This window comes from Pan paniscus, chromosome 16 (assembly GCF_029289425.2).
Source record: "Pan paniscus chromosome 16, NHGRI_mPanPan1-v2.0_pri, whole genome shotgun sequence".
In the NCBI taxonomy this organism is placed as follows: Eukaryota; Metazoa; Chordata; class Mammalia; order Primates; family Hominidae; genus Pan; species Pan paniscus.
In genome coordinates, this window is record NC_073265.2 from 23,017,214 (window position 1) to 23,040,293 (window position 23,080).

Consider the following 23,080-nt stretch of genomic DNA (forward strand, 5'->3'; position numbering starts at 1 on the left):
AATCTTATAACTTTGTAAAAATCCTTGCCTAGGACTTTTAAGTCTCCCTTCCTTAAAGAGGGAAAGTGGGGCATAGACAATGACTTTTATTGTTACCTAGTTATCTCAGAAAGAGGTTAAGGAGATTTTCCCTACTGGAAGCCCCACTCTTGGAAAGGATACAGTTTTCATCACCCTCAGGGTTTCGGGGTGGCCCTGGCATATTCAATAAAACCAGCTTTGCTTCATGGGACTTGTTAACTATAACCTCGTTGAGTTTCACTGCTGTATGCATCCGCCTCACATTGGACTGGTCCCTGAGTGGGGAAGAAATAAAGGTTGTTAAGGTAAAAAGACAACTAGCCATATAGTCAACGTTAAAAACTTGAGATCCTGAGCTTTTTCACTTGACTATGGATAATCTGATAAAATGATTTTTTTTTTTTTTTTTGAGAGGGAGTTTCGCTCATGTCACCCAGGCTGGAGTGCAATGGTACAATCTCAGCTCACAGCAACCTCCGCCTCCCAGGTTCAAGTGATTCTCCTGCCTCAGCCTCCCGAGTAGCTGGGATTACAGGCCCCCACCACCATACCTGGCTAATTTTTTTTGTATTTTTAGTAAAAACAGGTTTTCACCATGTTGGGCAGGCTGGTCTCGAACTCCTGACCTCAGGTGATCCACCTGCCTCTGCCTCCCAAAGTGCTGGGATTACAGGCGTGAGCCACTGTGCCCAGGCTAAAATGGTTTCTTTATGATATTAATATCTGGGTTTTCTCATTCTCTGTTGGCTTATTTTATAGTAAGAACACAGTATGGAGGTGAACTATGTGGATAGAGGGGATGGTTAGCTTGTGTACAGTGTTCATTGGGAGCCAGTATGAACAGGCAAACAATAATGAGGTGGCTAGATTCAGGGTGAAATGAACAGACTCCATCCTGTGTGTCCAGGCAAAGTCACATTTGTGCCACTGATTAGGTAATTTTATGATAAACTTGGGAGTGGGAAAACTTACGGACGCATGTTAAGCAGGTCCTGGAATCCTTCCATTGACTTCGCTTTTTGTCCCCGGGATGCCATGTACTTGTCTTTTGTCCAAGTCATGTGCACCTTCTCCTGATAGGTTTCTGTCTCTTCGTCCTCATCAGAGCCAATGCTGGTCAATCGTAGCATTGAGTTTCGGTCTTTCACCAATTGTGCCTGAGGAAGAAGGTCCAACACAAGTTATTCTACCAAATTTTCTCTTATGCTTCATCTTTGGTTATTTTGAAGCAATAATGGGTTATAGTGGAATAACTGACAGAGTGAGAAGGAATTTGTCATCCTTGAAAACAATATAGTATCATCCCTTTTTTTTTTGGTTTGAGACAGAGTCTTCCTCTGTCATGCAGGCTGGAGTGCAGTGGCGTGATCTTGGCTCACTGCAACCTCCGCCTCCTGGGTTTAAGCAATTCTCTGCCTCAGCCTCCTGAGTAGCTGGGATTACAGGCATGTGCCACCACGCCCGGCTAATCTTCGTACTTTAGTAGAGATGGGGTTTCACCATCTTGGCCAGGCTGGTCTTGAACTCCTGACCTCTTGATCCACCCGCCTCGGCCTCCAAAAGTGCTGGGATTACAGGCGTGAGCCACCATGCCCAGCCCAGTATCATCCCTTTCAGTGACAGACTTTAGAGAGCACGGATTGGATTGATGCAGTAATGTCTCACCTCTCTGTCTCGCTCTGTTTTGGATAGCCGCATGTGCCGGAGCATCTGGGACCTTTGTTCCATCATCAAAGTGCGCTCGTAAGTATATGCTGATATATCACTGTCATGCTGCCATAGACATCACATAAAAGGGGCAAAAAGCACAAAGGAGAAAGAAGGATGAACCATACATTTTTATTTCCAGTCACTAAATTAAACCAGGGACAGCATCACTATATTAACCTAAGCTTCACCCCTACTTTGTTTAGTCATTGAGCTACATAAATGTTTTTGTGACTGTAGATAAAATTCAGAGGCCCTGAGAGTCTTTTCCATAATCTAACCAAGACAAGTGTTGCCTTGAAACACAAAATACAAACTCCAGTCTCTCTTTTTTATAGTTAGGTTTTTTTTAAAAGCCATGTGTGATTTTAAGCTGAATATATGAATAAAAATTTCATAAAACTATATTAAGCAGATGAGAATCTGGCAGAAATATAAGGGCTGTGTAATAAACAAGAAAGCAAAACCAAAAAATAACATCAAACATGCATCACATATACATTCTACTTAGGGCAACAAATTAGGGTTTTTTTTGGCACTAGGGGATTAATCCACATTTATATCTGAAAAATTTCCCAAACCAGAAAAGATTCAAGGAAGACAGGGAGAGGAATGGGGGAATGAACCTCTTGTATCTCAAACTCAGCTTTCTCACCATCTCCACCACTTCTACCTCCGCCTCAATGCGTAAGTGATATAGGAAGGTGGCTAGGTCCTTCTTCATTTGGATACTGTTGTCTTCTAATTGGGCTACTGTGAAGATCCGTATGCTGCACTTTCGCCACACCTGAGAGAGTGACATACACATGTGGAAAATTAGAGCAAGGAGGCAAAAAAGGTTATTTCCTAAGACATTAGACATTGTGGTCTAGAAGAACCTTGCTATATGTAGCATAAGGCTATTTGTTCCTAGCTTCCTACTTGCTATGTTATTGTATTAGGGCAAAAGATTGGCTAAACAGCACATTTAATACAGTTTTAAGGAGTCCTTAATTTCATAACAAGAAAACACTGGCAAAAGAAAAGATGGTTCACGATACGTTAAGAGGGTACTTTATTCAGACAGTGTATCAGTGACAACATGCAGACTATATATTTACTATTTTAAATCTCATTTAATTAGTCTTACCACGGAATGAGTGCATATATGTGTGCAATACACACATATACATATACCTTAAGTTTTCAGTATTTTTTAAAAAAAGATGTGTTCACTTGTTGTTTTCCCCTAGGGCTCATATGGAACTTTATTAATTGGCTGAATTTCACTTGGAGATAAGTAGGTATCAAATACAAAGACAATGATTTCTCTTGTTTGAAAGTGGGATCATGGGAAAGCCTAGAATAACTTCCAACTCTTCTGATTCTAAACCCCAACACTATTATAATCAGAGGAAGAATTTGTCTGTCCTGTGAACCAGGACAGAAGGGAGAAAGACTTTTGTAAAAAAAAGTTGTCTAAAATACCTTGTGCTGTTTCAGTAGGAATGGTAGTAGCATAAGCATCCCCCCATCATGCACAATCCACCACACATCAATGTTGCCCTCAGAAAATTGCTCCACATTGCTGGGAAAGAAGGAGATGTTTTTAGCCACCAGCAGTGCAAGATGGGCAGCAGTTGTCACTCGAACTGTGCCTAGGGAGAAAAAAGAATAAGCAGAGAAGAATCCTTAGGCTTGCCTTGCTTCCTAGCATGTCAGGAAAGCAAGGAAATGCTCTTTTCACACTTCTTTGAGCAAGGGGTCCTATTTACTTAGTAGGTTATTTCTCATTACGTAACAAAAATCATTGTGAAAAATCTGAATAGCTAACAGACTGAGAACCACAGTTTATGTTACTAGGTATATTCCCATTACTACATTTCTAAGGGGGGATGTGTGAATTTGAGAGATTATGATGCTGAAGAACAATTCTTGCAATTCCTGTGAGAACATCAATATGGAAAATCACAAATGAAAACACGGCAATTTTGGAGATAATTCCTAGCACAAGACTTGACAGAAATAATTCATGAACATAATGTGAAGCTGAAGGGGGTAGGTAGAATCTGGGTATTACTACCAATAGTTTTTCAGGTTGCCTTATAAGACTATGCTTCAGCAATGGCATAGTCTCTACTTTAGGAGGCTGGGGGTGACAGAGATTTAACTATATACCCTCGACTTGGGCCTTTAGGTTTGTATGAGAAATGGTTAGTACCAATAAAAGTCTTCCAAGCGCGGGCATCTTCGCTTTGACGCCAGCCATTAGGCCAGCCCATCACCACCGTGTTGTGCTTCATGCCCCCAAGGCCACATGACTGGATGAGGTGGGAAATGCCCTCTCTCAGCTTGGCGGCCACCACCAGCTGGCAGAATCCTTTTACCTTCTCTGCCTCCATTAGGTGCTTTATGGTCTGAAAGAGACACAGGACCGCAACACTGAACTGGTTCACTCTGGACATTTTAACCCATTGTTCCTTCTCCATATTATATCCCCCACCTTTTTCCAAAGTCTTCATAATACTATATCGTCTACAGAAAAGTCCAAAAAGTTAAAATTATCCCAAAGGAATTTCATGATCTTTTGTCTTTTTCACTTTCTAAGTGCTTACTACATATTTTTGCCTCTGTAGCTGGTTGTCTACATGTAGTTTCTCTGCTTTTTCCTCTGTTCTGCTTTTGTTCCTTTGCACCATACCAAAAAACTGGGAACAGGGATCTCTACAAAGTGAATATTCAACATTCTTTCTCAGTTGACCAGGGTGATTCACTATTGTGAACACGATCTCCTTCCTGCCTCAGCCCCAGTCATGCCCTGACTCATCTTACCAGAAACTCAGTAGGATGATTAAGTTTCACTTTAGAATTTTCTCAGGTATGTTTTCTTTTTCGCTTCTCCCATTCCCATATGCTTTTTGACATTTTAATGGTGATTATTCATGACACTTGTATTTGCATTACTCTTCCTTTATTTAGTCAAACCAATTTGGAGATATCATCTCATTTACTCTTACTCCACCCTCTTGGTGGGAAAAGGAAGGGAATAATGGTATGGAAAATGGAATGATTTTTGCAAAGGCACAGATTAAATCAGTGATGCGGCTAAGAACTAGGCTCTCCTGATTTTCAATCCTGTGTACCTTTTATTAATTTTTACCATCATTCTGGAGTAATGTTTCTTCAGCATTTCTAGTGTTTTGGATTTCAAAGGATTCCAAAATGAAATCCAGTAAAACTTTTTTTTTTTTTAATACTTTAAGTTCTAGGGTACATGTGCACAACGTGCAGGTTTGTTACATATGTATACATGTGCCATGTTGGTGTGCTGCACCCATTAACTCGTCATTTACATTAGGTATATCTCCTAATGCTATCCCTCCCCCCTCCCCCCACAGTAAAACTTTTGAAATGCCATTGAACACAATGGCATTTCAAAAACAATAGGATTAGTTCTATCATATATAATAAGTATTAGAGTGAAAACAACTTCCTTGTTAAAGTAGAACTTTAATGTTCAATACAGCTAACCAGAAGTGGCAAAGGAATCTTGCTCATGATACCACGTAGATTAGTAAAGAGGAAGAAAATTTGGTCATTACTCCTTGTCACAAGATTGAGAGGAACCCTCTCCATAGTTCAAGGGATCAATTTATTTACATGACTTTTCTCAGTGCTTAATGTTTGGAGTATATTTGAACATAAGGTTTAGACTTAATAATCTTATAATTTAGTAATGCTTTAAACAGGAAGAAATAATAAATAACTATTTTCTGGCTCATCTTATTATTTGGGAGAAAGTGTCTTTTCAAAGGTCAGCACTAAGTGAGAAACCTCCTAGATCACTCAGGAACAAGATTCAAGTAGAAGTTTGAGGTCTTACTACTTAACATCACAAAGCTGTAAACTGAGTTTCAATACATCAAAAGCCTGACTCTTACCTGCTCAGCAGCTAAAGCTTCACCGTAGTTCTCTAGGAAGTTCCCCACGATGACAGAGCCCACAATAGTGAGACCTTTTCCTGCTTTGAGCTGTGAGGCAAAGGTGAGGAGGCGAGGATGCTTGACATGTAAGTCTTCATCTAGTTTCAGTAATACAAGCAACTGAGGCCTGTGAAGAGGTTGGTGGGGGTTGGAGGGGAGGAGAAAACATTTTGGGTTTGGGGAACAGAATGACAGACTCCACCCTTTAATTCAGGAGATCTGTATGAAACAGGTAATTTGACAGAAGGAAGAGATCACAGGAGATGACAGGATAAGGGCATTATTTTGAATGCTCCCAGTACTATCTCAAGTTGATCAATCTTCAAGGAAGAATAATAAATTGTAGAAATCTTGATCATAAACGACATGAAGAAAAGGGAATAAAAAAATTAAGGATTTAGAATAGTTCAAAACAAGTCCATTATACCAATTCCTTGAGCCACATATGGTTTCCTTATCCTAAAATCAACAAAACACATATTTTTGTGTGTTAACTATGTGCCAAATACTGCTAGTGTTGATTTCTTTACCTCCAGTTTTTAGTGTGTGGAGGTCCTTCCTCCAATCGAAGCAAAGCAAACCGGGCTGCACTGAGGGACAGCCCACGGATACCATCACCCCATTCTTTCTCAGCTCTGTGAGAAAAAGAAAAGAGCAGAGACAAATTTAAACTATAGTAAGTATAATTTTAAAAAATAAAGTTTTTTTCTGAATCTAAAAATCACACATGTGCAAGGTAGAAGATTAAAGCTCAGATTAATGATTTACATAATGTTCTTTACTAACATAATGAACCCGATGTAGGCAGATCAACAGCACCAACAGACTGCACTGCACAAACAGTTCAGAATAAAGCCTGAAGGGGTCACTCATTCAGTCCTTCTATGTAATTGTTCAAAACAATAATGTAAAAGAGCAATTTAGATTAGAAAATTATAACAGACCTGGAGTTTAAGTTACTTTGAAAATAATGCAGAGAAAGTAAAGTTCAATGTGATCTTCTGAATAAGAATGTTATTTCGTCCTCATTTTTGAAAGCTGTAAGTCTTAGTAGTTACTAAGTTGTTCAGAACTAATTTCTTTTTCATTTCAGAGACAACCCCTTGACTGAAGAGATAAGCAAAAATATTTACATTTGTGTTGTACTTTGTTTAGTACTAATTATTATTATTTGGAAATGTCCTTTGTTATTTTCCATTGATCCATTCATACTTTCTCAATGGATCTCCCTTGTGATGAAAAGCTTGCATCATTAAGATGGTTAAAGAATTAGGGGTACAAAATATAGTTATGAAAATGAAGTTACCTGAGTCCTTAAGATATTTTCACTGAGCTGGCTCTAACCAAACTAGCTAGTCTTGCTACTTTTAGCAGTGATCAAGATTAAATCCACACTCACCCTTGGTATTCAATGTACTTGTAGATCATACCAGCTATTACCATGGCTACAATGGCATAATACCAGGAAGAAATGAACATCAGAGCCAGACAGATACTCATTCCCATGAAAGAAAGGGCCCTAGAAAATTAAAAACAAAAAAGTATCTTTTAAAGTAGCTGAAAAAGAAGCCTATGTTAAAGGTGCTTCTCAAACTATCTGTGGTGAGGGATTATTTTTTAAAAACTTTGAAACTATTATAAATAGAACTTTTGTAAAATGCAATAAAAATGAATTATTTGAAAAATTATCACATGCCTGGATGCTGTAGCAATGTCAAACTGCCACAAAAGTTTCTAAATGATTATTCTCAATTCTATAGTTGTCTTATCATGAAACAGTCGGTAGATGTGCACTAAACCCCAAACTGTCCTTTGCAACAGAAGATGTTTCCAACTGCTGGAAAACCATATAAATAACGGAACACTATCAGTCATCTGCAGTTATGAGGACAATTAATACTTACTTGGCAAAGCCAGGATGGGACACGCAGCCAGAAATGTTAATAACTCTAGGATCTTTTTTAAAAATTTCATATAAATATTTCTAAAAATTTTATAAATACTTATTAGCATAACTGCAGAACTCACTGAGAAAAATTATTTTTGGGCCGGACGCGGTGGCTCACAGCTGTAATCCCAGCACTTTGGGAGGCTGAGGCGGGTGGATCACAAGGTCAGGAGACTGAGACCATCCTGGCTAACACGGTGAAACCTTGTCTTTACTAAAAATACAAAAAATTAGCCGGGTGTGGTGGCGGGCGCCTGTAGTCCCAGCTACTCGGGAGGCTGAGGCAGGAGAATGGTGTGAACCTGGGATCTCAGCTCACTGCAACCTCCGACTCCCGGGTTCAAGCGATTCTCCTACCTCAGCCTCCTGAGTAGCTGGGATTACAGGCATGTGCCACCATGCCCGGCTACTTTTGTATTTTTAGTAGAGACGGGGTTTCCCCATGTTGGTCAGGCTGGTCTCAAACTCCTGACCTAGGTGATCCGCCTGCCTTGGCCTCCCAAAGTGCTGGGATTACAGGCATGAGCCACCACGCCCGGCCTCATAAAGAACTTCTAACTAACATTAAAGCTAGAAAGAGGATTTGAGGCATTAAAAATCAGTTGAAGATTTTAATTTTTGCCCAGTAAACGTTACATCACTGCCCACCACTGGTAAGTGAAGACAGAAAGGGAACAAGGAGAAAGTTAGCAAAGAAGAATGTAGCAATGGGTACATACAGGACATAATTAATGAGCTCTGAGCTATAAGAGGAAAGAGATGGGATGGTAGCCAAAAATCTTTCATGATGACCCCTTCAGGACTGGGGAGACTTAACTACAACAGCAGCAGCAGCAACAGTTCATTGAGAGCTGAGCTTTACTATGTATCAGGCACTACGATAAGCACTTTAGATTTATTAGTCCCATTTTACAAATGAATAAAATTAAATTTTACATGGTTATGTGCTTTGCTGAAGGTTACAAAGCTAGGAAATAGTAGAGCTGAGATTGGAATTTAGAACCTCTGACTCTGTAACCCTAAGAGACAAATAGGAAAATAAACATGCAAGAGAGGTTGTTTTAACCTGAAAATTATAGAAGGCTGGATATCTCTATTTAGTGCTTTTGCTCTATTCGTATTGGGTGTTATGAGTTATTATAAAGTGATATAGGAAAATAGGATAGGAGGATGAGGATTCAGATAAGAATTGAAAGTTGAAACAGTATGAAATGGCTGACCAAGAAAAAAATTTTATCGAGAACCCAGACCCTCCTAGTTTTCTAGTTCAAAGATGGGTTCTCTCCAAACGTGAGTAAAAAGAATAAAAGAAGCAGACTTACCAATGGTAGTAGCGGAATCGGGGTCTCCAGTTGGGTGTTCGAAGTAATGTTTGCAAGGCACATGCCAAGTTTACAAAGAGGTAACACATGAGAAAAAACCTGAAGAATAAAGAGTAAGAGGAATGATTATTACTGGAAGATGATTCTTTGAAGGTTAAGTAACTGAATACCTTTGCTGTATTGAAGCCTGTTTCTAGACAACTAACCCTTGATTAAGTAGGAAGTAGGGAAACTTAAACCTATCCCCACAAAACCGTTCATCCTTCTCTGTTCTCTCAGTCAATGACACAACCACTCTTTACCCAGTTGTTCTTAGGATAATCCAGGTTTCCTCTTCCTTACCCTTGTTCCAAATTCACTTACCAAGTCCTATGGATTCTATTTAAAAATCTCTTAAGCTGCTTCTCTTCCTTTTCATCTCTACTACTAATCACCTTAGTTCAGGCTCTCATTTCTTCTTTCCAATTAGCATTCCCAGCTCAATTCTAGCCTCCTTCTAATCCATCTTTTATACAAGATTGATCATCCTAAAGCATTATCATTTTGTGCTCAAGGATTACCCACTACTTCCAGGTAAAAGTTCCAGGCCCTTTGTGATCTGGGTCTACCTACTTCTCTATTCTGTTATTCCCTCAACATGTACCCTCCACTCTAGCCAAGCCAAACTACTTCCAGTTCTCTGGATGTGCTACCTTATGCCATCCCTCAATTCCTTTATATGCATTCTCTGCCTGGAATGTTCTTCACCCCTTATTTTCTTAGCAAATAACCAGTTATTCTTCAAGATACAAGTATCACTTCCTCCGGAAAATCTTTCTTGAGTTTCCATCTGTTTAGATGCCTTGCTCTGGTGTTCCTAGGGCACTCAGTGTTCACCTTTACCATGGCACTCATCACGCTATATGGGAATCATTGGTTTCCTTATCCATTATCAGTTCCATAAGATTGTGTCTTATCCATCTTTGTATTCCCAGAATACCACATTACACAGTGCCAGGTAAGTAGTAAGCATCAATAAGTCATAGGTGAATAAATAAATAAAAACTAACAGTGGTGGTAAAAGCTACAACCAATTGACAATGAATTAGAAATGAAGCCAAAGAACTTTTGAAGTTAAATAGGTAGGAAAAAACCTAATAACTTACAAAAGTTAGCCTTACTTGGAAGTTCTCAGGAATGATTTTTATTTAAGTGAAGTTACATCTGTATTTAGCCCACTCTGTTATCACTACTGTTATATGACTGATGGAAATAAACATGTATTATTTATCATTTAAGCAAGAATAACTGAAGAGAATCACTGGCTCTTACATGGAAAGAATTGGGGCCACAAGATCCAGGGAGGCAATGAGTATTCCAAGCTCTGCAATGGCAGCAGTTAGAAGTAAAGCCCAGGTAGGTTCCCCATTGGCTTTGCTGTGGCCAAAAACCTGTACACAGAAGGGAAATATCAGGCACAGGAGTACTGAGTCATTGCTCTCTGATTTCTCTAGCCTACAGTTTTCAGACATCTGGAAGACAACAGTGTTACAACTGTGATACCTTTTAAATACCTTTACAGCACTCACAGGTAAACTCATGCTTGAGATTTAGAGGGTCTTGTACTAAAAACCCACATCTCCACATTTATGATCCAGTAATTTCTAAGCCCATGAAGACCACACTGTTTCTCATTAAAGCTGGGAAAAAAAGAAGAGGGCATAATAAAAGGTCACTCACCCTCAGAAACGGTATGATGTTATCCTTGGCAATAGCTTGTAGCAGCCTCGGTGCACCTGTGAGGCTCTGAAGTCCAGCCCCACATGTTGAAAAGAAGGAGCCAATAACAATCACCCATGGGGATGGCCAAGATAAGGTGCCTACCACCAAATTACCTTTCACAGCATCACCGAACCTGGCAAAGAAATAGGAGTGGGAAATTTAATCTGGAAATAACTTCAGACTGAAAGACTAGAGACATTCACCCAATTTTTTTTTTGAGACAGAATCTCACTCTGTCACCCAGGCTAGAGTGCAGTGGTGTGATCTTGGCTCACTCCAAACTCCGCCCCCCAAGTTCAAGCAATTCTCTTGCCTCGGCTTCCCGAGCATCTGAGATTACAGGTGTGCACCAACACACCTGGCTAATTTTTGTATTTTGAGTAAAGATGGGGTTTCACCATGTTGCCCAGGCTGGTCTCGAACTCTTGGCCTCAAGTGATTCACCTGCCTCAGCCTCCAAAAGTGCTGGGATTACAGGTGTGAACCACTGCGTCCAGCCCACCCAGTTTTTTTTTTCTAAGTTTTAGAGAATCAAAAGTGAGATAAATAATATTACGAAATATAAGATAGCCAGATTTGATCAAAAGGCACTATTGACCTATATTAGGAAAAAAATACATATGGGGCTAGAAAATAAGCTAAGCTTCAGTTGTAACTTTCCCCTTCAGGGTATCAAAATATCTGCTTTTTAGGAAAATCGCGATCTCACTGCACTATAATTCTGTATTCTTGAAATGTAAGCATTTTTCTATGTCATAAAAAGCTACGAATAAAAATTTGTAGTGATTTGAATAATATTGCATCACAATTTCTTATCCATTCTTCTAGTGTTGACTTTCTATTATATAAAATATTATAATTAACATCTTTATGCACATATCTACATTCACAGTTCAGGTTTTTTTCCTTAAGGCAGGTTTTTTTGTTTTTTGAGACAGGTCTCACTCTGTTGCCAAGGCTGGAGTACAGTGACGCTATCTCAGCTCATTGCAGCCTTGACCTCTCTGGCTCAGGCGATGCTCCTGCCTCATCCTCCCAAGTGGCTGGGACCACAAGTGTGTGCTACCATGTCTGACTAATCTTTTACAAAAGTTTCTGTAGAGACAGGATCTCGCCTTGTTGCCCAGGCTTGTCATGAACTCCTGGGCTCGTGTGATCTTCCCCTCTTGGCCTCCCAGTATGCTGGAATTACAGGCATGAGCCATTGTGCCCAGCTAAGTTATGGCAGCTAACCAAAGGGATCAATATCTTAAAACATTTCAAAATCACTACTAAACTGCTGTCCAGAAAGTTTGTACTAAATTTTACTCCCACTGGAAATATAAGAAGATTCAAGTCTTGTGGCACATGCACACTCCACACCAGTCTTCTGTATTAAAAAAAATTAAGGTCACTTCTAATTTGATGGGTGAAACATAGCATCAGTTTAATTACTCGTTTTAACAATTTTTATTAAGTATCACACACAAAAAGTAATGTGCAAGGCTGGGTGCGGTGGCTCACGGCTGTAATCCCAGCACTTTGGGAGGCCGAGGCGGGCGGATCACGAGGTCAGGAGATCGAGACCATCCTGGCTAACACAGTAAAACCCCATCTCTACTAAAAATACAAAAAATTAGCTGGGCGTGGTGGCGGGCGCCTGTAGTCCCAATTACTCGGGAGGCTGAGGCAGGAGAATGGCGTGAACCCGGGAGGCAGAGGTTGCAGTGAGCCGAGACTGCGCCACTGCACTCCAGCCTGGGCGACAGAGCGAGACTCCGTCTAGGGGGAAAAAAAAAAGTAATGTGCAAAAAACAACAAATGCACATCTGAAGATTTCTACAAATCCAACACCCATGCTGTAGGTGTTGACCTACTACCATGCAGGTCAAGAAACAGAACACTGCCAGTACCCAAAATTCTCTCTTATGCCCATCCCCACTCATTAGTCCTTTCTTCCTCTCCACTATCCTGACTTTTTTTTTTTTTTTTGAGACAGGGTCTTGCTTTGTCACCCAGGCTGGACTGTAATGCTGTGATCATGACTGACTGTAGCCTCAACCTCCTGGGTTCAAGTGATCTTTCTGCCTCAGCCTTCCCAGTAGCTAGTACTACAGGCATACGCCACCATGCCCAGCTAATTTTTTACTTTCTGTAGTGACAAAGTCTTGCTATGTTGCCTAGGCTGGTCTGGGAACTCCTGACCTCAAACAATCTTCTAGCCTCAGCCTCCCAAAGTGCTGGGATTACAGGCATGAGCCACCATACCCAGCCCTCTGACTTTGAATACTATAGAGTTTTACTGTTTTAAAACTTTATATAAATGATACACAGTACATACTTTTGTGTTTGGTTTTCTTCACTTAGCATTGCTTGTGAATTTTTTGGGGGGGAGGTGTATATTGCTATGACTTACTTTGCTGTATGACTTCCTATTACATGAATATATAATTTAATCATTCTACTAGCGATGGACATTTGGATTATTTCCAGGTTTTGGCTATTAAGAATACTTACGAAGGGAAAATGAAGCAGGCAAAAATAAATAAATAAATAAAAAAGAATAACACTACTGTGAAAATTCTTGTGAATTAGTCTTGATGCACATGTGCAAGCATTTCTGTTAGATATACCTAGAAGTGGAAATGCTGAGTCATAGGTAAGCACATGTTCAACTTTAGGAGATAATAACCAATAATTTTCCAAAATGATACTCTAATTTACACTCTCAATAATAATTTTTATATCATGGTGTAACTTACCAAAGCTCCATGAATTTCCTACTACAATGGTATAGTAATATATTATACTATATACATACATATATACACTCACCCACACACACACATACTGTGTTATATACATATATATATTGTGCTTTTTATTTTTGTCAACAATATTTATATTGCATCTGTTAGGCTTCGAGTCCTCAAAGAGCTCAACGTGTAGGGGAGAGTAATATGAAAACAAGTAGCTGCAATATAGCATCATAAATGCTGTAATATAGTATATTCAAATAGAGTGGCTGAACACAAGGTGGAGTGTTTACCTCTGTTTGGGTGAGTATGGGAAAGCTTTACAGGAGAGAAGACCCTTAGCCTAGTCTCTAAGAGGATGAATATGAGTTGGCCAGGTGGGAGTAACCTATTCTAAGCAAAGGAAATAACACAGACAAATGTGTTTATACGTGGAGACATAATAAGACATATTAAACTCTAAGTTAGGGAGCTTATGAGGGAATGGCAGGAGATAACAGTAAAAAGAGGTAGAGAGGGCCAGATCACAGTGATGGATTTTAACAGGCTTTGGCAGGCTCTGAAGCAGGGAGGTTTGTATGTTCAAATTTTGTGTTTTAGAAAAGTCATTCTGGTGGCAGTGTGGAAGAAGGATTAGAGGCTAGAACTAAAAGGGAGATTATTACAATAACATAGGCAAAAATCCTGAAGGTCTGTACAAAGTGAGTGATGTGGATAAAGAATAGAGGATACATCTGTGTAGTATGGGAAATTTTAATAAAATAATAGCGGAAAGGGCTGGGTGTGTTGGCTCATGCCTATAAGCCTAGCACTTTGAGAGGCTAAGGTGGGAGGATTGCTTGATCCCAGGAGCTTCAGACCATCCTGGACAACACAGTAAGGCCCCATCTTTACAAAAAAAATTAAAAAAAACTACTAGCTGGGTGTGGTGGTATGCACCTGTGGTCCCAGCTACTTGGGAAGCTGAGGCGGGAGGATTACTTGAGCCCAGGAGGTTGAGGCTGTAGGGAGCCGTCACTGCACCACTGCACTGTAGTCTGGGCAACAGAGCAAGACCTTGTTTCTAAATAAATAAGTAGAAAAGAAAAGAAGAGAAGAGAAAAGAACAGAATATGAAGAAAGTAAGTTTCAGGCTTTTATCTAGAATGCCAAACACAATTAGATACTTCTCTCTCATAAAGGAGATGCTAGAGACACTTGAAATTTTTTTTACTTGCCCTTCTTGACTTTTGGTCTCGTTTCTGAACAGTTCTTGATGGACAGGGAAGTCCTCATTATTCAGACACATTCACTGCTTTTTTGAAGGACTGTATTTAACTGTCTCATATATTCACTAGAAAATACTGGCCCCTTTGGGAACTACATTCATATATTTTCTTATTGTTAGTCATGATTGATAACTCAGGTTGGGTTATTTTTTTGAGAAAGGGTCTCACTTTGTCACCCAGGCTGGAGTACGGTGGCACGATCATGGCTCACTACAGCTTTGACTTTCCAGGCTTAAGTGATCCTCCCACCTCGGTCCCCCAAGTAGCCAGGACTGTAGGTGCACACCACCACACCTGGCTAATTTTTGTGCTTTTTGTAGAGACAGGGTTTTGCCATGTTGCACAGGCTGGTCTTGAACTCCTGAGCTCATGCAATCCACCTGCCTTGGCCTCCCAAAGTGCTGGGATTACAGGCATGAGCCACGGTGCCTGGCTGTGTTGAGTCTGTAACTGTCTTGGAGCTATGTGGAATGATCAGAAGTCGTGGCAGACACACACATAATTGTTACAAAGAAATTCATTACTCACTTGTCTCTGAGAACAACCCCTTCAATACATGCACCAAAAAGGACAACATTGCTTAAATCTACCATATTGAGAGTCAAGGAAACTGTTGTTTACCCTCTAACATGAGATAGAAAGTAGACACTCAGTAGACACTTTCTTCTGTCAGTAAAATGAGCTGCTAAATACTCCTATAAATTCTTTTTTGAATTTTCTATATGAGGTAGGCAGATAATCTGGCAAGAAGTGAAGTGATAGAAAGCAGGTATCTTTGTTACCAGGATAAAAATACTGATCATCTAGTTCTACTGGATGCTCCTATGACTAAGACTCAGACTGGATCCATAAAAAGGATACAAACAAAGGAGGTGGTCAGGATGGCAAGGATAGTACCAATGGGAATAGACTTCTGAGCATCTTTCAGATCTCCAGATCTGTTTGATCCAGCCATGATACCTTTAGAGATAAGGGGGAAAAAACCAAGTTAACTTCTTGGACACTTTGATATTGATACTGATAGCAAAGAGTAGAAGCAAATCCAGGAACCCTGAGAATTCTGCCTCCTGAGAAAAATCACTCCGTGGGTCTGACAGCTTCTAAAATATACAACAGCCTATGTGTTTACCTGTAACAGAGGGAAAGAAGATTCCCACCAGAAGCGTGAAGGAGGTGGTGATGTCAACAAGAACATATTCATGGTTTAAGCTGCCTAAGACATCAGAAGATTTGGCTGAAGGCTTTTCGATGATCTCTCCCTTGGGTAGGTAATTACTCCAAAGATTCTCTGCAGTGGGAAAAATGGGAATTTAAGCAGCAGCAGTATGAAAAAAAGATAATTAATTTTCTACCCAAACATTCAAAATCAGGCTCCTCATTTATACAGTTTCTAAAGGTGTGTTTGCTTCTACATGAGCACATGTATACACACACATTGCACAATAAAACACACATAAATAAAAACATAGTTTTTTGTTTGTTTGTTTGTTTTTTTGAGACAGAGTTTTACTCTGTCACCAGGCTGGAGTGCAGTGGCACAATCTTGGCTCACTGCAAGCTCTGCCTCCCAGGTTCACGCCATTCTCCTGCCTCAGCATCCTGAGTAGCTGGGACTACAGGCGCCTGCCACCACGCCCAGCTAATTTTTTATATTTTTAGTAGAGACGAGGTTTCACCATGTTAGCCAGGATGGTCTCGATCTCCTGACCTCATGATCCTCCCACCTAGGCCTCCCAAAGTGCTAGGATTACAGGCATAACCCACTGCGCCCAGCTAAACATAATGTTCTTTCTTATCTAATTTAAATATAATTTGACAAAATGATTTGGTACATGCAAATATAGTTTAACTTTACTAATGCAAATTAGTAAAAGTTAAACAGACTAAAACTAAATGCCCCACAAATCCCATTATTATTTATTAGTCATCAGTGCTGTTTCTAACACCTTAATGTAAACTTGCTTATGTGCAAAGAAATTTATAGACCAAACATTTATAATAGAAGCCACTTAAGGAATGTTTCAGGAATTTAGCTAAGTTAGGAAGATACATGTGGATGTGGACATTAAAACAGGTCTATTCTGTCAGTGCAGGAAGAACACTGGCAATTTTACAAGAATACACGGAGTATTTTACCCTAAGGTTAGAAAGTGATTTGCTCAACTCTGCTCTGAAATGGAGGTGAATTTTAGCAGACATCACTCTGTAAAGGAGTACTGAATAAGGACAGCTTTACTAATGGAAAAGCAGAAATATGGTGAATTAAGAGCTGTGTGGTGTGCTTAAGAAGGGAATTAGCACCATGGCAGTGAATCTTTATGGACAGTAGAGGAATCTAAGATGACAAGGCCTATTTTCCCCAGAAAATAGGAAAAAACTTGTCCAATAACTCCCTAACTTACCTGTAATTATACCACTAGCCAATCCAGGAATGCCCTGGATTGAAGTGACGTTATTGTGAACAAAGTATTCATCACAGGTGGCATTGAAAAATTGACTCGAGTTACAGAAGAATCCCCATAACTTTGATGGGACTGTCATGTTGTTAATTTCCTTGGTCTTAGAGCAAACGTCAATGTGTCTTGATGAAAGGGTGCGGTTACCCAGCATGCAGACCCTAAGTGAAAAGAAACAGGGAGAAAGATCAAGTAAGGAAAAAAAGTACATTAAAAAAAAAGGAAACAGGTTAGTAAAGGAAACAAGAACCCCATCTTTAAGAGCTTCTACTGTTATGGGTGGGAAAGGAACTAATGTTTATTTATTTATAATTTATTTTAACACTGTGAATGGTGACTTACATTTTCTGCCAATTTAATACTTACAGCAACCTCACAATGTATTAGAATTTCTATGTTGTGGATGGAGGCACTGAAGTTTAGGAAGTCAGGGAGTTAATTGAAGGTTAGGGAAATACAGTTATCTGTCCAAGGTCATAGGTGGTGGCAGTGAAGGAAGTCAAATTGAAGAACTGTCTGAAGACATTATGCTGACTCATCTTCCAAAATTTTTGGCTAAAATTGTTAGGTCTAAAAGAATACTGAAGTCCTTTTGTTGTTCTTATAAAGTAAAAAGCACTCCTCTTTTTTTGGCCTAGAAAAGCCTAACATTCATAACAAACACCTTGAAAATGTTATGCTAAAGGTTGAATCTTCTGGCTACTGTTGCCAGGAAAACAGCTTGGTCAGAATTAAAAGGCAGATCCCTCTATGGCCTAAGAGAAAACTGTTTTTGAATTTAAGCCTAGACTCAGTGGGAGTGACGGTAAGGATAACATAAATATTAACCTGCTGGTTTTACTTTTTTCTTTAACCCAGAGACACAAATATAAACAAAGGAATAATACATCCATAGTTAAAATACCTCTCAGGTCCAACAAAGGGACTTCTAAAATTTGCAAAATGATTGAATACATTATTATGAACCATGTACCTATTACTCAGCTTCAACAACTCTCAACATTTCCCAGTCTTGTTTCATGTATTATTCTAGATTTTTTGTCTTGTTTTGCTGGAATATCTCAAAGAAAATACCATGCATTATGACCGTGTACTAATCAAAAAAGAGGAGAAGCCCCAAAGGTGAACCCGAGACAAAATGGAATTTCCCAAATTGAGATATAACCAGAATGTCACCTTTAGAAATTTTATGCCCCTAAAAAGGACCTTCAGCTGTATTACAGTCCCTAGATAAGCAGATTAAAAGTTTAAGATGGAATCTACTTCTGCCATCATGCAGCATAGCATAGAAGAAATACTGAATGGGGAGTCAGGAAATCACAGTTCATCTTCTTGCTCTGCCATTAATTAACTTTGAGGTAAGTCATTAAACCTACTGGAACTGTCTTTTTGTCTTGAAAAATCTTTTTTTCTGTAATCTGGTTAAATCAACATAGAACCGATGAGTTTGATCCTCAGATAATCCAGATGACTCTTCAAGATAATTCTGTAACAAGACTACAAATAACACTGAGTGCCAGCTAGTCCCTATGCCACTAGTCAAAGGGAAAAGTGAGCCTGTGAGTCACAGATCTGCACAAATCCATTACTACTTCAAAAAACATACTTTAAAGTATTCGCACTAGGGAGTTGAAGGAGGTGGTGAATGATGAGAGAGTACTTAATGGGTACAAAGTACATTATTTGGGTAATGGATAAAAGCCCTGACCTAGGCTGGGCGCAGTGTCTCACGCCTGTAATCCCAGCACGTCGGGAGGCCAAGGTGGGCCTTATAAAGGTTGCTGGCAATAACTACACTGTCTGCAAAGCCCTTTATGAATAGTTCAAAATGTGTATAATAAAAAAAAGATTATGTACAATTATCAGGGAGAAAAAAATCTAATATCTGAACCTAAATGATGGTTACAGCTACTAGTTCTATGCTTAGGACATAAGAAAGAGGATGAACGGGACATAGTTTGCTGGGAGGCTTCCTGCCTAGATGAGGAAGGAAGTCTAACTGGGCTTATCCGAGAGGGAAAATCTCAGAGAGACTCTATGAAATTCTGACTTAAAATTATCACACCACCAGATATTTTCAATTACTACCCAATAAGGATGGCTAGGCAGAGAGACAGACACGTACGGGAAGTGTGGAGGAGCAAAAGAAGACTTGATGGCTCCAGCATAGATGGCCAAGATGGACACAATGACACAGGCCAGGAAAAGTGAGGCAAACTTGTTCACATAGCGTACGCCGATAAATACCACTAATACCATAAGGACCAAGAAAGCTGTGCCGTAGACACGCATGTTATTTAGCATGGCTGCTGATTCCTTGAGTGCGTCATCACTGTGAAAGATGGCAGCTCGGGGGACGATATAGACCTGTTAGGTAAAAATAAAGGAGAAAATTAGGTTATTTCAAAATAATTAAGTAAAAAGGCTGTATTCGTTTGCATTTACTTTCACAAAAGAAAGCAAAGCTGAGAGAGAAAATGACTGGGGAATTAGCCTAGTTTCTAATAGGATCTGAAATGCCTTCAGAAATGGGATGTCATGGATTTTTTTTTTTTTTTTTTTTTTGGTCTACATGCTGTTCTGAATAACTACATTTCCAAATGGAAAGAAAGGAAAGGAACAAATTATTAATTTTATTCATAGGGTTATATAAAGTAATTATAATGATGATCTTTAACCCTGACTCTACTATCACTACTTTAAATAGTAAACAATATGTCTCAGTGAAGAGAGATATGAGAAGCATTTTATTTCATAGGGATGAAGATATCAAAAAAGATAAACTTTATTTTACTTTTTCCCCATTGGACTTGAACCTCTTGGATGAGGTGGCAGAGTGGTGGCAATCAGGTAGAAAGGAAGGGACAGGCAGGCAAACAGAATTTCAACCTTTCCACCTCATATTCACATAAGAGGCCAACTGACGTTGGCAGTCAATCACCTGATTTATTCCCACAGCTGATCTCTCAGAAGCTTTCATAGCAAAGAATAAACCTAAATCAATATTTCTTCTATATTATAGACCACAATGAAGTCATTACTTACCAGAAAGATTTCAATGGCACCAAGGATGTACATGGCTGCCGCAAATGTGGTACCAAGATAAAAGCAGAGGCCAACAGCCCCACCAAACTCTGGGCCCAGTGCCCGGGAAATCATAAAGTATGAGCCCCCAGCTAAAAGACAAAACAGAAGGTGAATAGAAGAAAGAGTGTGTATTAGCAAGAGGAATATGAATAAAACAGAAATAAGAAAAAATATATACATAAAGGTTAAATGTTTCAGGCTTCTGCAAACCCTCAATGTGATAAAAAGATGTGCTAGTGGGAAGTAAAAGGTGAAAGTGTTATTGTGGGATATACTGCACAACTAATGTAATGAGCCATATGAAGCAATAGTTTGCCAGCATTTACCTAGAAAAAAATTAGAGAATATTTACTATGACATGAGACAGCCCAATAAAATACATTCTGGCTGGGCGTGGAGGTTCACGCCTCTAATGGTAGCACTTTGGGAGGATGAGGCGAGAGGATTGCTTGAGGCCAGGAGTTTGAGACCAAACTGGGTAACAGTAAAATGTCACCTCTGCAAAAAAAAAAAAAAAAAAATAGCCAGGCATAGTGGCGTACACCTCTAGTTCCAGCTACTCAGGAGGCTGAAGTGGGAAAGCAGCTTGAGCCTAGGAGTTGGAGGCTGTGTGAGCTATGATCGTGTCACTGCACTCCAGCCTGGGTGACAGAGTGAGACTCTGTCTATAAAAAAATATATATTCCAACTAATAAAAGCTAAGAATGTGACTGAAATTAATGCATTCTAGTTTAAAAAATAAAGAGATTTTAAAGACGGCATCTTAAAGTCAAGTAGTATTATGTCTACGTCCTATAGACCATTACTCTGTTGTAGCACAGAACAGACCAAATAGTATTCTATTCTTCAGAAGTTTGCACCTCTAGCTTTATAGCATAAACACAGAGTCAACACTGATAAATCCTGAAATACAACCTTGACCTACTAACCTGGCACCACTCCATTAGTGGCAATGGCACTCATGGAGATAGCAGTCAACATTGTCTGCAGAGAAAAGGAAAGGAGAGGATTGTTACTGTGTAAAGATGACATTTCTATACTACTTCTCCATTTGTGTTCCAAGAGCACTTGGCAAACCTTTAACTCTACCTACTTTTATGGACAGTCATACCTAATGGTATGGAAATAAGATGATATGGTCCAATTCATTGCGCTAGTCATACCACTAATATCTGGAGGATTCTGTCAAACTGCTCCCACATCAGTAGGTCAGGTGCTATTAAGAACTGCTAATCTCACTCTGGATTTCCTAGTTACACAGGAAATAGAGCATAGTATACTCAAAAGGAAGAACTAGAGAAATAACTCAGAAAATAGGTTAGAACCTGACTAAAGACTAAATACAATATCAAGAACAATGTTCAGTGAGAAAGGGAATCACTGAAGGCTTCTGAGCACACAGGAACTGCATTTTAAAAATATTACCCGGTAGCATAGTATAGAATGCACTGCAGATAGGAGTAGCTGGAGGCCGAGTGATTGGTTAGCAGGCTACCATAGTAGTTCAGTGAGAGGTAAAAACTATAGTGGTGGTAGTGTGAATAAAAAGGGCTGAGTGTAAAAGATTTCAGAGAATAGATTAGCGTTGGTAGCTGATTAGATGTGAAAAGCAATTAAGAAGCCAAACACAGCCTTGAGGTTTTAAGCCTGAGACTAAAAAAAGGTGGTACCATGAACATTTTAAGTTATTAAAAATATGAACTGTGCCTGCTTAACCTGTTTTGCTCATCAGCTGGGGATAATATACAGGTAGGGTATAAAGGTCATAGTGATAAAAAAGGACAGTAGAAAACTATAAAATTCATAGGTGTGTCTGGGATACATAATGAGGAGAAGTTTAAATTAAAGGAAGATAAAAATGTTCTCAGTAGAGAGAAGACCTGGAAAGAACATCTAAATTTCTAAGGAAGGGATAAGGGAAGAAACTTCAAAACCAAATAAAAAAACCAAATACCCCTCACATCCGCAATAACCTGTCTTGTTTCTCAATATATACTGGAGTGATACATCACATTTTCTAACACATTTTCTGTCACAACTTTGGTGCTATCAAGCTCAAATAGTTTGGATTCTGAATTCTTTGAAGACAGGAACTTTATCTTCCATTTTCAGTTGAAGTCTTGCTTTGTAATTTCTAGTACATCATATAATAGATAGCAAGCAGTGACTAACAGGCACTGAATAACTGAAAATCCTTTAGATTTTAATATCAGAATAATTTCTTCTGTTGAGATCATGAGTCCTTCCCTAAGTATTCTTTGTTTTATTCCCAAAGAGGTCATGTGCATCTGCTCTTGAGAACTTGCAACGTTCAGGTGATCTCTAGGAGCCAGTGCAGTACTTACACAGCAGCAGCAGATAAGGACAATTGCAAAAGCCTGAAGAACTCCAGCTGTGCCCACCACCCATGTAAGGCGTAAAAAAAGGATCACTCCAAAAATATTTTGTAGACATGGGAGGTAGACACCCATGAAGGTACCCATTTGGGGGGTCTAGAAAGAAAGACATTGATAAAAAATTACACAGTTATCCTAAAGAGAGGTTTTTATTCTTTTATGTAATAACTTGCTCCCTAACTACCATATTAACCTCCAAGCAGAGATCATAAGTTTAATCAATATCTTCAAAAGGGCACATATAAAATCTCCATCTTTCAAGTGTTTATCACCATACTTTTATTATTCCTAAAGCTATATATTTTAACTTTACAAAGGTTCCCGCATGTGTTTATTATACATAGGCATTTGGCCACAAATAAACTTTTATGTGCACCCATAACAATTTAAAATTTTGTTTTTCAAAGCTGTTGGCTT

At 39.3% G+C, this 23,080-nt stretch overlaps 1 protein-coding gene across 7 annotated transcripts in view; it reads right to left on the bottom strand.

Annotated features, from left to right (window-relative positions):
* SLC12A6 (solute carrier family 12 member 6) overlaps window positions 1-23,080 on the bottom strand; it is a 108,018-nt gene that overhangs the window by 5,150 nt on the left and 79,788 nt on the right. For all 7 annotated transcript variants that reach the window (XM_055098820.2, XM_008965543.6, XM_008965551.5 and 4 more), the window contains 20 exons: window positions 22,613-22,759; window positions 21,197-21,251; window positions 20,226-20,356; window positions 19,306-19,547; window positions 17,127-17,341; window positions 15,854-16,012; window positions 15,586-15,684; window positions 15,253-15,310; window positions 10,680-10,854; window positions 10,272-10,390; window positions 8,961-9,059; window positions 7,090-7,209; window positions 6,221-6,325; window positions 5,649-5,817; window positions 3,929-4,124; window positions 3,196-3,365; window positions 2,384-2,515; window positions 1,687-1,794; window positions 994-1,178; window positions 163-296 (listed from right to left, as the gene is read on the bottom strand). In XM_055098820.2, the coding sequence (XP_054954795.2) occupies window positions 163-296; window positions 994-1,178; window positions 1,687-1,794; window positions 2,384-2,515; window positions 3,196-3,365; window positions 3,929-4,124; window positions 5,649-5,817; window positions 6,221-6,325; window positions 7,090-7,209; window positions 8,961-9,059; window positions 10,272-10,390; window positions 10,680-10,854; window positions 15,253-15,310; window positions 15,586-15,684; window positions 15,854-16,012; window positions 17,127-17,341; window positions 19,306-19,547; window positions 20,226-20,356; window positions 21,197-21,251; window positions 22,613-22,759 (2,818 nt within the window). The remainder of the gene's footprint in view (window positions 1-162; window positions 297-993; window positions 1,179-1,686; window positions 1,795-2,383; window positions 2,516-3,195; window positions 3,366-3,928; window positions 4,125-5,648; window positions 5,818-6,220; window positions 6,326-7,089; window positions 7,210-8,960; window positions 9,060-10,271; window positions 10,391-10,679; window positions 10,855-15,252; window positions 15,311-15,585; window positions 15,685-15,853; window positions 16,013-17,126; window positions 17,342-19,305; window positions 19,548-20,225; window positions 20,357-21,196; window positions 21,252-22,612; window positions 22,760-23,080) is intronic.